The sequence below is a fragment of the Colletotrichum graminicola genome, assembly GCF_000149035.1.
Source record: "Colletotrichum graminicola M1.001 genomic scaffold supercont1.16, whole genome shotgun sequence".
NCBI classification, from domain to species: domain Eukaryota; kingdom Fungi; phylum Ascomycota; class Sordariomycetes; order Glomerellales; family Glomerellaceae; genus Colletotrichum; species Colletotrichum graminicola.
In genome coordinates, this window is record NW_007361020.1 from 409,407 (window position 1) to 425,658 (window position 16,252).

The 16,252-nt window shown below is 56.8% G+C and overlaps 4 protein-coding genes across 4 annotated transcripts; 2 read left to right on the forward strand and 2 right to left on the reverse strand.

Moving 5' to 3' along the window:
* Positions 1 to 700: 700 nt before the first annotated feature.
* Positions 701 to 5,002, reverse strand: GLRG_04932 (ABC transporter; the record flags this gene model as incomplete). Its single annotated transcript, XM_008095617.1, has 10 exons — positions 701 to 1,372; positions 1,405 to 1,610; positions 1,661 to 1,776; positions 1,829 to 2,534; positions 2,583 to 3,333; positions 3,386 to 3,532; positions 3,583 to 3,862; positions 3,909 to 4,565; positions 4,614 to 4,801; positions 4,889 to 5,002. 10 exons carry the CDS (start codon positions 5,000 to 5,002, stop codon positions 701 to 703), a joined length of 3,837 nt encoding a protein of 1,278 aa, XP_008093808.1.
* Positions 5,003 to 8,738: 3,736 nt separating this feature from the next.
* On the forward strand, positions 8,739 to 12,356 carry GLRG_04933 (NAD(P) transhydrogenase beta subunit; the record flags this gene model as incomplete). The annotated part of the gene is made up of 5 exons (XM_008095618.1): positions 8,739 to 8,838; positions 8,913 to 10,059; positions 10,097 to 10,557; positions 10,608 to 12,131; positions 12,184 to 12,356. The coding sequence occupies 5 exons, from the start codon at positions 8,739 to 8,741 to the stop codon at positions 12,354 to 12,356; spliced, it is 3,405 nt and encodes a 1,134-aa protein (XP_008093809.1).
* Positions 12,357 to 12,933: 577 nt separating this feature from the next.
* GLRG_04934 (uncharacterized protein) lies at positions 12,934 to 13,664 on the reverse strand (the record flags this gene model as incomplete). The annotated part of the gene is made up of 2 exons (XM_008095619.1): positions 12,934 to 13,295; positions 13,370 to 13,664. 2 exons carry the CDS (start codon positions 13,662 to 13,664, stop codon positions 12,934 to 12,936), a joined length of 657 nt encoding a protein of 218 aa, XP_008093810.1.
* A 1,393-nt stretch (positions 13,665 to 15,057) lies between these two features.
* GLRG_04935 (porphobilinogen deaminase) lies at positions 15,058 to 16,101 on the forward strand (the record flags this gene model as incomplete). The annotated part of the gene is made up of 1 exon (XM_008095620.1): positions 15,058 to 16,101. One exon carries the CDS (start codon positions 15,058 to 15,060, stop codon positions 16,099 to 16,101), a length of 1,044 nt encoding a protein of 347 aa, XP_008093811.1.
* Between the last annotated feature and the right edge of the window lie 151 nt (positions 16,102 to 16,252).

Consider the following 16,252-nt stretch of genomic DNA (forward strand, 5'->3'; position numbering starts at 1 on the left):
TTCGAGTTTACTTGGTCTTTTCGGGGGACAGTCATTGGCTAAAGCCTCTGGGCAACACATGGTCCGCCCTAGAAAAGCTTCATGGCATTGTCTGCCTCCATGGATGTGAGGTATGTTCTAGGCTTCTATTGATAAGACAAGCAGCAGCACAAGGTCAACGATTCGAGATCCATTCGTGGAACGAGCCGGTGGTCAAGACTGGTGCTTTGGCGAGGCTGGCGACAACTCAAAGCAGTGGTGGTCCTTTTGTCCAGCGACGAGCTGGGGGGGGGGGGAGGGAGGATCCGAAAGGTTAGCTAACACATGCATCATGCCGCGGTCCTGAAGGCGCGCAAAGTGTCTCACTTCAACTGCAGGGCGGACCTCGAATAAATCTAGCTTAAAGCGCCAATCTTCATCAGTCTGTCGTTTGATAACGGTCGAGGTTACGTAGAGGGGATCGGTTGAACACTCTTTCACAAGAAGTTAATGGCACGGCCAGTCCCGGGACGACTGCACGCAGACAGTGTCGTGCAAGTATGAAAGTAACCTCTTTTCTCAACATTACATTAGTAATCTGACATCTACTCAAGGCTAATATGTACAGTGCATCACAAATGTTGTACAACTTTTTCCGAACACCATGCCGTCGCTCATACCAAGTCTAAGCAAAGGTAAGATGAATGCTCATCCGATCCGAGAGCCTTGAGAATGAGTGCAGCTATTCGAGATTCTGGGCCTCGCACATCTGCGCGTACATGCCACCCTTGGTAACAAGCTGCGAATGCGTGCCCCTCTCCACGATCCTCCCTCCATAAAACACGCAGATCATGTCCGCGTCCTTGATAGTTGACAGTCGATGGGCGACAGCGATCGTAATTCGCTCACTGTCGCGAGCGGCGTCGTTGAGGGCACGCTGCACAATCTTCTCCGACTCCGTGTCAAGGGCGCTCGTCGCCTCGTCAAGCAACAGGATCCTCGGGTTGCGAATGAGTGCTCTCGCAATGGCAATCCGCTGCCTCTGGCCACCCGACAACTGCATACCGCTGCTCCCGCAGGGGGTCGCGAGGCCCTCGGGAAGCGAAGAGACAAAGTCCCAGGCGTTGGCTGCACGGCAGGCCATCTCGATCTGCGCGTCCGGCACATCGGTAATGGAGTTGGCGTCGATACCCAACGCAATGTTCTCGCGAATACTGCCCTGAAACAGGGTCGGCTCCTGTTGGACTAGTGCCACCATACGACGGTACAGGCGAGGATTGAGCTCTGAGAGGGCGTCGCCATCAACACGGATCGTGCCCGTCGTCGGATCGTAGTAGCGTTCGAGCATGGCAATCATTGTGGACTTGCCGCAACCAGAGGCCCCCACAAGAGCAACGAACTGGCCCTTCTTGATCTGGTCCGGGTTAGCTCAAGCACAGCTGGGACATTCGTGATGCTACTTGCCTCGAGATCGATACCACGAAGGACATGCGCCTCAGGTCGCAACGGGTACGAGAAGCGAAGCTGCTCAAAACCGAGCGTGGCACCAGCCTTGGGCGCCGCGTCACGGTTTTGAGGCGTCTCCTGGATAGTGGGCTGCAGGTCGTCCAACCAGAACAGGTAGTTTGCACTGTTGATGCCCTTGGTCATACCTAAGGATGGTTAGAACAAGCAAAAGGGGGTGCCGGTGGGCATCGCTTACTGCTCGAATACTGGAATAGCTGGGAAGCAGCCTGCCCGGAGAAGAAAGTCCCCATAAACGCCACGAAGAATTGGTACATGTTAATCTCCTGGAAGGAGAGCAGCCGACACCCATACCTGGATCGTGAGTCAGTTGTTGTGGTGCCGGGAAAAGATGAGGAATACGCACCAGAAACCGAGGGCCATAAAAAAGTACTCGATGCACTGTGTCAGGGCGAAGGCAATCGTCATAGTGAAGAGCGGCGCAGTTGAGGACCTGACAGCGCGGTCAAGCTCATCGGTATACTTTTTCAAGACAGCCTCTTCAATGGCCAAGGAAGACACCGTCCTGATGGCCAAGACCGACTCCGACGCAACAGCGGCGCTCGAAGAGTAGAGCTTAGATGTTCTGCCGTCGAGCTTGGTTTCAAGGCGAACCTTGACGTAACCAGCACTGACGAGCGGCGGTAGACCAGCGAAAACAACAACCACGCCAAGTTTCCAGGTTGTGACGATGGCCAGGATAGCGCAAGCAACGACATTGAAGGTCGAGATTAAGATCAAGCCAATATTGAATCCCATGAGCTCCAAAATGGCTTGGGGGTTGGAATCGAGTTTGCTCGCCAACGCTCCGGTATTGTTTTCTCTGCGGTCGAAGAATTGGAGATCTTGCCGAAGGAAATTGTTGAGACATTGCTTCCGGAGCTTGTGATTCAACCCCTGGGCGATCGCATTTGTATTCAGACCCATGGTGAAGTAGGAGACAAGTACGCCGAGGGCCACGACAAAGAACATCAAGGAGTAGAAGTTTCCTTTAGTTACCATCTCGGAGCCCGTGAGAGTGAATACGTTGACCAAGTTCGCGATAATCAAAGACTGGCCAGGGAATGCGCCGACTACGTGATGTTAGCAAGCATACCAGCCAGACCTCCCAGCAGACTTACCGGAGACAACTATGGCAATGAGGGTCCAAATATAGGCCCACTTCAGCTCTGGAGTCTCGCGTACCATGCGGATGACGACGCCGATCAGGCCCTTCGGCTTGTGGAGGTCGTAGTTGTCTCGCTCCTTCTGGGCATCGATACGTGCTTGATCTGTGGTTCGATAGCGGCTCATGGTCTTGGTGAGTTCAATGTGCCCTTTCGGAGCGGTTTCCCCCTCTTCCTCTGTCTCGGTGATGGACCCTTCGTCGGAGATATGCAGGTTCTGCGCCTTCACAAGACGAGTGTAGGCCCCGTCCTGCTGAAGCAGTCCATCGTGGGTACCCTGCTCGACGATGGCGCCCTTGCTCATAACCACGATGTTGTCTGCCCTACGGATTGTCGCCAGCTTGTGGGCGATAACGATCGTCGTACGGCCTTCGGATGCCTTGTCCAGAGCCTGTTGCACTACCCCTTCAGCATGGGGGTCCAGTGCACTGGTGGCTTCATCCAGGAGGAGCACTTTCGGTTCTGAAACGATACTGCGAGCGATGGCAACACGCTGTTTTTGCCCACCTGACAGGAGACCTCCGCGTTCACCAATCATGGTTTCGTAGCCCTCGGGGAGTTGCGAGACAAAGTCGTGAGCGAACGCGATCTTGGCGGCTTCTTGCACACGCCGCAGCTGCTCCTCACGAGGTGCATTCTCCCATGGGGTTCCAACAAGCCCGTTGGCAATATTTTCAAACACAGTTCCCTGAAACAGGACGGGTTCCTGGAGAAGGGAAGTCAGCGCGGCTGAGTGCCGCCGGGTCAATCACACGTACCTGCTGAACCAGGCGAATATTCTTTCTCAGCCAGTTGAGATTGAGTTTCTCGATGGGCACGCCGTCAAGCTTGATGGTGCCGGCTTTGGGGTTGTACCATCGCTCGATCAGGCCAATAATTGTGCTCTTGCCAGAGCCACTGGTCCCCTAGAAACTGTCAGAGGAATTGAACTAAGCTGTTACTCGAACAACCCTACCACGAGCGCCGTCACCTTGCCCGCAGGCACATGTAGAGAGTAGTTATTCAGCACCGTAACGCCAGGACGGGTGGGATACTCGAAGGTGATGTTCTCCAAGTCCACAACACCGGTGGTCTCTGTGGGCTTCTCACCAGACTTGTCCAAGGCATCTATCTCTGATTTTCGGTCAATGAGTTTGAAGAGCTGAGCGGCGGCCGACGCAGCGCGGGTGAACTCGATAAAGTACGGTGCCAACATGGTCAGACTGGTAGCACCAATGACCACTGACAAGAGGACGCTGGGGAAGTTAGCCAGGACCTGGACCGACGGCAAAGAAGACATACGTAAAGATGTCTCCAGAGTCTGTAATCTCGCCACGATCCAGCATGTGAACGCCCTGCCAAAAAGCCAGGGCGAAGCCGGCGTGGATGATGAAGTACTCGACGGAGAAGAGTATGCCGAAAAGGGGAGATTTCTTCTTTCCTAGACGATGAGCATCCTCGAGGAACCTGTCAAATTTCTGGACCAGCCTCATCCGGATCTCGAAGGCGTGAACGGTGCGGGCACTCGAAAGAATGCCCTCGGCAAAGGACCCAGCCTGTGCATAGATGTTGAGTATCTTGGTCTCAATGGCGGCCTCGATCGCCGACACCACACCAGTGACAATTAGGATCAATGGCGCGACGCAGCAGACGATGAGGGTGAGTTTCCATTGCGTGACGAAGGCGATGATGAATGCGGTGACGAAGGCGGACAAGCCCTGGAACGTCAGGGCAAGCTTCTCGGCGATTCCAACTTGAATCAGGCGTCCGTTGGAGATGGCTTGGGTCGCGATGGAGCCACCAGAGCCAATGTCGTAAAAAGCGATTTCCTGTCGGAGCGCAGCGTGCAGGTAGCTGTGGCGGATATTCCTCGTGATTCGATAGGCACAGAGCGTCGTCAGAGAGATGTAGAGATAGGAAAGGACGAATCTACCGATGCCCAGGTAGAGGAAGTAGAGGCTTGGCTTGTAAGCGTGAGATGTTTGATATTACGAGCAACAAACTTACGCGAGCTTTGCGGATTCACCGCGGAAGTGAGCAGGCGAGGACTGACCCGTGGCAAAGTCTTGCATGGTGGTGACGAAGGTGCCAAAGATTACGGTCTGGAGGGCCATAGCGGTACCGGAGGCCACGGCACAAGTCAGCGCAACGACCTGCAGAGTCTTTTCAAACGGTCCCCCGAACGTGAAGATACGCTGCAGCCGTCAGTAGTTAGCGCATCTGTAGCAGAAAGGGGAAGTGGTGGGTATGTGTAGTGTAATGTAATGTGTTTAAAAGCATACACAGTAGGCCTTGAATGCGCCTCCCTCATCTTCGACGGCCTCGTCCGGCGAGCTCGCTGCGGCAAGAGCGTCCTTGGACGGAGCTTGCTCTTTTTTTTCGGTTTCTACCCCCATCGTTGCGGGCGGATGGTGTTGTTTGGGGAGAGAAAGTGAGAATTAGAGAGCCGCAGTGTCAAGGTTCCCTTCCCAGAACATCAATTTTTTTTTTTTTTTTGGAACCCGAGATGGGATGGAGCAGCCCGACTAATAAACCCTTACACCAGAAACCTGGTTTGCCTGCCTCAAGACAAACACGCGAAAGCCAAGTTTTAAGGACCCAGGTGCGGTGCCAGGGATGACGTGCATCTTTGCGACCGACGTTTGAATAGCACAATGGGTTCCGCCGCGGCTGTGACGCTTTTGCGAAGTGGTCGACTGAGCGTTGTCAATGAAGATGAAATGAAGCACGGTCAGCTCCTCCCGCGAGCCGCCGTCATAGACCAAAAACGTCAGCCAAGCTTCGAAGCTGATTGGCCGAGTCCATCTTGAAGGGCGACCACCGGGGCCCGCGGGTGCTTTGACCGGTCTCTCTACATGCGGAGAGCGGTGCTTTCGGGACGCGGGAGTTACAGGAGGCAGGCTTCAGAGTTGTAGTGGCGCTACTACATACAAAGGCATGCATGCATCACACACTACATAGCAACGCCAGCCATGCAGAGGTGGACCCCCCCCGCCGTTACCTCTTAGCAAAACCCAGGCCATAATGTGAGGCCATCTTCCAAATAGCTTCGGGCCTTGTTCAGAGTCACCGCCTTTTATCGCCCGTACCTGCAACTTAGTAGTCGAGCGACTAGTACGACGGGAGGATCCGACGTGAGCAACACTGTATCTCGGTTCATCGTGCCGGTAGGTATCTTATACAGTAGCGCCAAGCAGCCGCAATTGGGACTTGGACGAAGCAGCTAGTTTTTCTGGATAACGACGAATCACCTTTCTAGGATTCATGTGACTATGCTAGTATCAGACGAGTCCGGGGATCTTGACTTTACTCCTTTATAATGTAGGTAGTGTTTCGCAATGCAGTGTGTGAATTACAGCGGCCTGTTGGACCCTTGAAGCTTATCGTGCTGCCTGCCTGCCTACCTACCTGACCTATAACCTATACTTCGTCCTGTAATTGCAAAAAGTATCCCTGTCCGGCCCTGTAAGTCGATCATTCAAATGGGTCAAGATTTTTTCATCAACGTCCATCGTCCCCATAACGTTGCTCTTCTTCTTTTTAATGCAGGCCGTCAGATCCAAGTGCTAACAACGGCTTCGGGGATACAGCTATAGAAGCTCGACTGCCTTGGCGTAGAGCCTACTCGGTAAAAGGTGCTTCGAACGCGGGCCCCGAGCGCTCCGCCGCCCGTTGTTCTCGGGCTCTGGACTGTTCCGCCTGTTCTTTCAATTCTATTTGCCCTGGGGCCCGGCTATACCAGCCTCCGGCGCTCGTCTTGGCCATCTCACCACTTCTTCTGTGCCCCGTCCAGACTGGCATCCTGTTCAAACGAGCGGCAAGTTGAGTTCGTCATTTTTATCAGTTGTGCGGTGTGATGCCTGTTGTGCTCGCAAGATATAGGACGACGTATCCCATCTACACATCATCCCGGTGTAGAGTGCTGGGGGGTTGGCCGTGTAGGGCTGATATTGTTGCCTCGGATCCGCTGTGGCAGTGAGACACCCTGCGAACACCTACAACATGCCGGTATCAAGTGTAAGAACATGCCAGAACTCAAATTCTCATTACTCCCCGATACCAAGCATACATGTATTCTGTCTCTGACCTCGATGCCTACCTGCCCATTGAGAAGATGGACGGCAACTGACGGGCTCAGGACCATCCCCTTGGCGCCTTTCGCAGCTTTCGCCGTGATATCCTGCCAAGTCCTGTAAACCAGCGACACTGCAGACCTGGGCCGCTTACAAGGCTTTGTCGCATCGATCCAGGGTGTCAGAGTTCACCGGGGGCATTAGCAAGGCTCCATCGGCTCTTCCCGATCCTCTATAACGTCGCATATCGTTACGTTGAGATCGTCGAGATACGCACAGCAGGTGGTGGAGCCACAGGCCAGCTAGAAGATGGACAGGTACCTTCCAGCACTTGGGTTCCCGTCGGCGGGGCCGCTGTCCGATGTGGGGCCGGGCGGATCGGAGCAGCTACCAGTAGACAGCGGGGGCGGTGGCGGTGATGAGGGAATGAACCCCGCCGGGCCGGCGCCTCCTTGCCAGGCGACGTGATGGGGAACGCGTGACATCTGAATGATTGGTTTTACATTAACCAGCAGACAGTGGTACTTGTCAAGGATGACGACTCATTTCTGTAGTGAATCCGCTGAGCACCAACCGGAAGCACGTAAGGCGCCAATCAAGTTGGCACATGACGAAAGGGTCCAGGTTCCAGGCGTACCCCCATCGAATAACTAAAAGAGAGGCAGAGGGTTCATTTGAGAGAAAGTTTCGGATGAGTCGTGTCAGCGAACGCCAGGCGAGATGCCTGAATAGAACCCATTCCAAGCCATGCAAAGCTAAGGTACCTATGCACTCGAGTGTTGTTTGTTGCATTGCACCCAATCAATCGACACAAATTTGGCCAAAGTCTGTCCACATCCTCCTGCTGCTTTATCAATCCCCATTGGCCGTTCGTCTACCGCATCGATATTGCTAATGTTCATCTTCCCCGAGCTACCCGATGCATGCTTGCTTTTTTCCCTTTTCTGTACCTACGTACATGCATGCAGCCGACGGATATGCGGACTGATTGCCACGAGAACGTGACGAGTCCGTCTAGTACTACGTGGGATGTTCTGACATTTGAACAACGACGAATATGGAAAGAGTCGTCCATCCATATCTCTACCCTCCGTGTGTCGTCCGACGGGCTCTTGGTTACTTCCTGCACTCTCAACGACTGTGAAATGCCAACATTCTCACAGTTCTACTACAGCGAGGCGAGGCAATGGGTAGAACAGCCGGGAGAGATACTAGGATACTACCTACCACCTACCTAGTGTAGGTACCTAGTATCCGTAGAGGGAGGGGCAAGTCTGTGCTGCCCTCGTCTTAGCGCCGTGTTTAGCGTCCACAACCCCATACCCCACACTCGAAGGACTGGAGAAGAGAGGGGCAAGAACACCTGCCTGCAGCTTCTTCCCTGCACGGAAGCATGCCCCAAGCCATCTCCACCAACACCTCACACCACACCCGTCCGTCCAAAGCTGGCGCCATCACACACCACCATCCAACGTCTGCGACGTACCTCTTTCCCTATTCTTGTTTCCTCCAGCTGTTTGTCAAGCATGCGCTCGCTGAAGTACCGCACCGTGCTCGTACCCGGCTATTCCACATGAGGGGAAAAATCAGGCAGAAGGAGCTTCGGGCGGGGGATCCCTTGGCGCCTACCCAAGCACGCTCGGGTCGCATAATGATTGGACGGGTTTGGAGCTTTTATTGCGGCATCTGCGACACGCTTGGCTCGAGCCGATTCTGCACTTCCCGTCCGGGGAACACACTGAATGTGGGTGTGGGAGAGAACAAGGAGGAGGAGGATGGAGCAAGACGCGGCCAGAGAATGTGACACAGTACAAAGTCGTCGGTCTCAAAGTCAATCCGAACTCTCTTCCTCCCTTCTTCTCCCTTCTCCCTTCCTTGTGGTTTCTCCCTCTTCGCACCGCCATTTGTCGCCTTTTGATCACGATCGAAAATAGCACTTGAGTCTCTAAGAATTCATACCTCCCGCCTCCTGGCAGTAGCTGAGAGCCGATGAGATACCGCCGCCATCCCGCTTCGTCTCGGCGGCCCCGTTAGCCTAGATGCTCGGAGCCCCGCAACGATGGTGAACCTCTGCGCCCTGCGGCCAGCTCTGGTCTACAGCCTATGCTCCCCTCGCGCATCTGCCCTGCTCGTTCCTCGTGCGTGGCTGAACAGCCTAGGTGAGTCGAATGTCTGGCACGCCGTGGAATGAAATCGCCTTCAAACCCCTTCCGATACTGATGTCCTGCACAAGATGCCGCGCCGACTGTTTTTGTCGTTGACGCCCAACGCAAATGGCATTCCAGCCATGCGCGAGGGCGCCAGACCCAGGCTCTCGTGCCGGCCGTCTCTCGCCCTCTGCAGCTCGTCCGGCACGCTTCGGTTGTCTCTAGCCCGGGCACTGTAGCTACAGCGGCGTACTCCACCGTCGTAGGACCGCCTTCAGTGCCTTACTCCCAGCTCACTGTCGGCGTGCCCAAGGAGATCTTTATAAACGAGCGCCGTGTCGCGTTGACCCCTCAGAACGTGGCCCTCCTCCTAAAAAAGGGCTTCTCCAAGGTCTTGGTCGAGCGCAGCGCCGGCGCCCAGGCTGACTTCCCCGACGAGGCCTATGATCAGGCCGGTGCGACACTCGTTGACACCGCCGCCCAGGTCTGGTCCGGCTCCGACGTGGTGCTCAAAGTCCGCAGCCCGATCCCCTCTGAAATTGAGCTCATGAGGGAGAACCAAACCATTATATCCTTCTTACAGCCCGCCCAGAACAAAGCGCTGGTTGAGAAGTTCGCAGCGCAGAAGGCGACCTCTTTTGCCATGGACCTTATCCCTCGCATCTCCCGCGCCCAGGTGTTTGACGCGCTAAGCTCAATGGCCAACATTGCAGGCTACAAGGCGGTCCTCGAGGCTTCCAACAACTTTGGCAGGTTTCTGACCGGACAGGTGACAGCCGCCGGCAAGATCCCGCCTTGCAAAGTGCTCGTCATTGGTGCCGGCGTCGCCGGTCTCAGTGCGATTGCGACTGCGAGGAGACTTGGGGCCATTGTGCGAGGCTTTGACACACGCCCGGTAGCTCGGGAACAGGTGGAGTCCCTTGGCGCCGAGTTCATCGAGGTCGACATCAAGGAAGACGGCTCTGGTGCTGGCGGATACGCAAAGGAGATGTCCAAAGAGTTTATTGAGGCCGAGATGAAGCTTTTCTACGAGCAAGCGCGCGAGGTAGACATCGTCATCACCACCGCCTTGATCCCCGGAAAGCCCGCCCCGAAGCTCATCACCAAGTCTATGCTCGAGGCCATGAAGCCTGGCTCCGTGGTGGTGGACCTCGCGGCTGAGGCTGGCGGCAACTGCGAAAAGACGAAGCCTGGCGAGCTTTACACCTACAAGGACGTTAAGATCATTGGCAAGTCTCAATAGGAAGCTTTCAAAGATATCGGCTTACAGTCTACTAGGTTACACCGACCTCCCTTCAAGGCTCCCTACGCAATCCTCGACCCTGTACTCCAACAACGTCACCAAGTTCCTCCTCTCCATGACACCCAAGGAGAAGCAGTTCGGCATAGACCTCGATGACGAGGTCGTGCGAGGCGCCATTGTCACCTTGAAGGGCGATATCATTCCCCCGCCTCCCCGGAAAGCCCCGCCGCCAGCACCGGCCCAAGCACCGCCCGTGACGAAAGAAGCCGAGGTCGTGGCCCTGACCCCTTTCCAGAAGACGTCCCGCGAAGTCGCGACTGTGACGGCGGGAATGGGAGCCGCTCTCGTTTTGGGCAAGATGACCAGCCCCCTGTTCATGGGCAATGCCTTCACCTTCGCCCTAGCGTCTTTGATCGGATACAGGGTGGTGTGGGGAGTGACGCCAGCCCTTCATTCACCTCTCATGAGTGTCACCAACGCCATCTCAGGTACGTTTGGCGGCCTGAAGTTTTCGTGGCCGGAGACTAACATGGCCCAGGCATGGTCGGAATCGGCGGTCTCTTCATTCTGGGCGGCGGCTACGTCCCGCAAACCTTCCCTCAGGCTCTCGGCGCTGCTTCCGTTCTCCTTGCCTTCGTGAACGTGTCTGGCGGCTTCGTCATCACAAAGCGCATGCTGGACATGTTCAAGCGACCGACGGACCCGCCGGAATACCCGTGGCTGTACGCCATTCCGGCGGCCCTCTTTGGTGGAGGCTACATCGCCGCAGCCGCTACGGGGGCCGCGGGTCTCGTCCAAGCAGGTTACGCTGTCAGCTCCGTGTTGTGTATCAGTTCCCTCTCCAGCCTGGCTTCGCAAGCGACAGCCCGCATGGGCAACATGCTTGGCATGCTCGGAGTGGGTTCCGGCGTGCTGGCGTCTCTGCTAGCCGTCGGCTTCTCTCCGGAGGTGCTTACGCAGTTCGGTGGCCTCGCGGCGCTGGGTAGCATCGCCGGTATACTGATTGGAAAGCGCATCACGCCCACAGACCTTCCACAGACCGTTGCGGCACTCCACTCAGTCGTCGGTCTGGCGGCCGTCTTGACCTCTATCGGAAGCGTCATGGCACACATCGACGACATCTCGACGCTGCACCTGGTTACGGGCTACCTGGGCGTCCTGATCGGTGGCATCACCTTCACGGGCTCCATAGTTGCCTTCCTTAAGCTCGCGGGACGGATGTCGTCTCGCCCGATCGCCCTCCCGGGCAAGCACCTCATCAATACGGGTATGTTGACGGCCAACATGGCCACGATGGGCGCCTTCGTGACCATGGCCCCCGGCTCGCCCATGATCGCCGCGGCGGCCCTCTCCGCCAACACGATCCTTTCCTTCGCCAAGGGGTTCACCACGACGGCGGCCATCGGTGGCGCAGACATGCCCGTTGTCATAACCGTGCTCAACGCCTATTCGGGCTTCGCGCTCGTAGCGGAGGGCTTCATGCTGGAAAACCCGCTTCTCACCACGGTTGGCGCGCTCATTGGCGTGTCGGGCTCCATCCTCTCGTACATCATGTGCGTGGCGATGAACCGGTCGCTTACGAACGTTCTCTTCGGCGGCATTTCGGCGCCGGCGCAGACGGACTACAAGATGGAGGGCGCCGTGACGCAGACCAACGTGGAGGACACGGCCGAGGCGCTTGTCAACGCCGAGAACGTCATCATCGTCGTTGGCTACGGCATGGCCGTCGCCAAAGCGCAATACGCCATCAGCGAGATCACGGCCATGCTTCGCGCCAAGGGCATCAACGTCCGCTTCGCGATCCACCCCGTGGCCGGCCGCATGCCCGGGCAGTGCAACGTGCTCCTGGCCGAAGCGAGCGTGCCGTACGATATCGTCCTGGAGATGGACGAGATCAACGATGACTTTTCTGAAACGGACGTCACGCTAGTCATTGGCGCCAATGACACCGTCAACCCCATCGCGCTGGAGCCGGGCAGCCCGATTGCGGGCATGCCGGTGCTACAGGCTTGGAAGAGCAAACAGGTCATTGTAATGAAGAGAGGCATGGCGAGCGGCTATGGTGAGTCCTCGCCGAGCGAGTTGTGTGCGATGTAACATGCTGACCAAGGCAGCCGACGTACCGAACCCCATGTTCTACATGACCGGAACGCGCATGCTGTTTGGAGACGCCAAAGTGACTTGCGACGGTGTGTATCCCCCCTTCACATTACCCGTCGGAGAAAACCCTCCCCTCGCTGACTTCCTCGCAGCGATCAAAGCAGCCGTCGAAGCCCGAGCAACATAGATTCTAGAGAGATCTCCTTTGCGCAACGTCAAAGAGCATCATCTCGGTGGGGAAAATCTTGACTCGGGGAGCATCTTTAGAAGTGCTGCATCTGCAGGGAGCTCTCTAGCAGGATGGCTTTTTACTTCTTTTTCCTTTTTCTTTTTCTTCTTCTTCTTTCCAAAGTCGAAAATGCGTGTTTGGTATTTTGAGTGTTGCACATACCGAACAGTGATTTAGTTACAGCTTGGAGTTTGTATTACACAGCAATCAACGGGCATTTGACCGACCCTCGCGCTTGGGTGTTTTGACGCAAACATGGGCCGCCGCTCGCACGTATCGCACAGGTAGTGGCAAGCAAAAGTCAATGAAGGACTGCTGGTATCTAACCCTAGAGAGTGTGTGGTCTGCCCAATGGACGGCACATGTGCCAAAGATGTGCCCTTTCGTTATGCTCATCAATCGTATAAAGAGTGTGGAAGTCGGACCCTTCATGGGGAACCGACCGAAACATCCATCTCAACTCCCATTGGCCCGCAACAAGAAGTAGCAACATGAAGAACGGAGACGGTGTCGAGTTCCCAGACCAGGCAAGCCATTATGCCCGTTTCTTTGCAAGAAGCGCGGCAGGCGGGATGGGCTGGTTCTGGACGGGAGCAGGATCGACCGACACGGGGACGGGGAGCGGAACTGGGACCGGAGACGAAGACGGAGCCGGGGCCGTGGGAGCGCACCCGAGACCGCAGGGGCTGTCACAGCGGGCGATAAAGTCGGGCTTATCATTCTTGCAGACGCCCTGGCAGGGGCAAATGAGCTCGATGGTCGAGCCCTCTTTCTGGCCCGCCGGGCAGATGCAGACGAACAGGGTGTTCTGGAGGGACTCCGGGGCCGGAGCAGCGGAGGCGCAGTTCGTTCCGTTCGTGGAGCAGTAGCCTTGCCCGACCTGCTCGGTTGTGTAGCCTGGTCTGGTGTCAGAGAGGTATGCTTCTCGCCGGGTTATGAATGATGGCGGGTCATGATCCCGGACCACATACCTTGGAAGCCGACGAGGATCTTGCCGCAGTAGGTCGCGCCGCAGACGCAGTGAGGACCATCGGAAGGGGGCGCGGGCTGAGACGGGTCGGAGGGGACCGGTGCAGACGACACGGGCGCGGGGAGGGGCTCGGGGAGGGGCTCGGGGTTGTTCGGGATGGGCTCCGTGGACACTGGGGCCGGTGGGCCGGTCACAATAAGGGTCATGACGGAGGTTGAAAGGGGTACTTGGGGGTCCTGGGGCGCCGCAAAGGCCCATGCCAGGAGGGTGGTAAGCGTGAAGAAGGTGTGCTTCATGGCTGCGAGAAGGTTGAATGTCGTAGGGTTTGAGGTATGATGGATTGCTGTGTGATCTAGTAGTTGAAGATAAGGACAAGAATGGCGTGATCCGTGGAAGGGCACGACGCGTTGGCCGTCTTTATAGCTTGTGAACGGTATGCACAGATTTCGCGGGCAATATATTGATTTGACCTGCAGAGCCCAGTTGAGCTTCGAATGATGTCTTCGAGGGCTCGACATGAGGTCGCATACACGTCGTCTGTTCCACCCGTGAGGAGAGTCGCACTAAGCGGGACGGAGGCAGAATGTGAAGGTGGGACGTGGTTGATATGCTCGCGGCCTCGAGGGTGATGTGTCTTCGGTTGTCCTTGCAACTTCCCCGGTCTCTTCTCAAACCACCCAAGTCCGCGACAACATGAGCGTGTATGCATCATGCTAGTTCGCTGGGCGTCTCCGGAACAGTATATCAGACTGCCCCGAGAATGTACGTGCCATCACTGTGCAAGACCATGTTCGCCGCGCAACTCGAGAGCTGCATGATACAGCGTCATCGGTCCCCCGACGCTTGTCCAAGTCCGACCTCGAGGACCATAAAGTAACCGGTCCATGATGCGGGTGCAACGGGACTTGACGAGGGTGAGGGAGCAAGCTGACCACCAAAGCAACGGACTGCCATCTCAACGAGACCGAGACTGGTGTAGCGTGATGCCCTCGTACTTGAGTATCCGTGAGACCTTCCCCTGAGCGTTGAACCTCAGGCACTTGACCCTCGTGCCACTGTCTCAAGGGGATTAGGAGAATAGGATTATTTCACGGCTGTCGTGTTGTTTCGTGGCGTATCCTGTGTCTTGACACGTCAGACATTGTTTGCTCTTCACCATGCCGGATGTTCTGATACACCATTCCGACTCCAGTTGTGATGTAAGTGGAAGAGAGGTCTAGAGTGTCCAGCCAGGTGACTAGAAAGCAGGTTAGCGAGACCCGAAGCCGAAGTCGCCCCGCAAGGCCGAAGCCGAGTATCCATCGCAGTCGAATGCATGTGCGCTTTGACTCGCCCACGAAGACCTCTTAGAGGATCAGGAGCATGAGCCTGGACACGACTGAGGACGATGTTACCGTAAACTTCGGCTTGACGATGCAGCCAAGAGCTCGGAGATGGGGCGCGGGGTGGACCCTGAAACTCCGACATGCACAGTGCTGTCTACAGTCTCTTGACGGTGCCGGTATAATCTACCTACCTACCTGTGCTACCCCTCCATCCCCGCCATTCCCGTCCCAAAATTCGTACAACCTCCTCGACGCACCGCACGGCAGACAACAAACCGGGTGCGATTGACTGACCTCGGCCGATATCGAACAAACTTCTGTCGAGTGCCTTCATACGACATACCCGTCACCTAGCTCACCAACAATGGCCGCCGTTCCGTCCACCGCCGAAAGCGGCGTCATCCATGTCGGCACGCGCAAGTCAGCGCTGGCGATGAAGCAGGCCGAGATCGTCGTCGAGGGCCTCTCCAAGGCGCGGCCTGATGTGTCGTTTGAGATCCACGGCATGCAGACCCTGGGCGACAAGGACCAGATCACGGCGCTGTACAACTTTGGTGGCAAGGGCCTGTGGACGTCGGAGCTCGAGGCCAAGCTCGCGGCTAAGGAAATCGACATCATCGTCCACTCCCTCAAGGATATGCCGACCACTCTCCCGGACGGCTGCACCCTCGGATGCGTGACCAAGCGCGAGGACCCGCGCGACGTCGTCGTCTTCAAGGCCGGCCTCGCCGAGAAGCACGGCTGGAAGACCCTCGCGGACCTGCCCGAGGGCAGCGTCATCGGCACCAGCAGCGTGCGCCGCATAGCACAGCTGAAGCGCCGCTATCCGGGCCTGAAGTTCGCCGACGTGCGCGGGAACATCGAGACACGCCTCCGAAAGTGCGACGACCCCGAGGGCCCCTTCTCGGCCATCATCCTCGCGGCCGCCGGCCTGCTGCGCATGGACTACGGCGCGCGCATCTCGCAGTTCCTTGAGTCGGAGAACAGCGGCACCCTGCACGCTGTCGGACAGGGAGCGTTGGGCATCGAGGCGCGGACGGGCGACGAGCGGGTGCTCGCCGTGATAAAGGAGCTCGAGGACAAGCCGACGATGCTGGCCTGCTTCGCGGAGCGGAGCGTCATGCGCACGCTCGAGGGAGGATGCAGCGTGCCCATCGGCGTTGAGACGACCTGGGTCGAGGACGGCAAGAAGTTGCGGCTCAAGGCGACGGTGGTGCACGCCGACGGCACGCGCGGGGTGGACACGGAGATGGTCGAGGTCATCACCACCGCGGAGGAGGCCGACGACTTTGGCAAGGTGGTGGCACAGGCCCTCGTGGACAGAGGCGCACAGCAGATCCTAGACGACATCAACCAGGTACGGCCGGGCAACCAGACGGCGACGGAAGCGACTATCCCCTCATCATAAAGGCATTGGCAATAATGATGCCGGAATAGACTCTCGCCCTGAATGGGGCCTGGTAACCATCATCTCATTGATCTACGTGATTTGAACCGCAACCCTAGGTGAAAACTGGCCTGGTGTAAACCCTAACGCTGTATGCAGACCATGTTCCAAG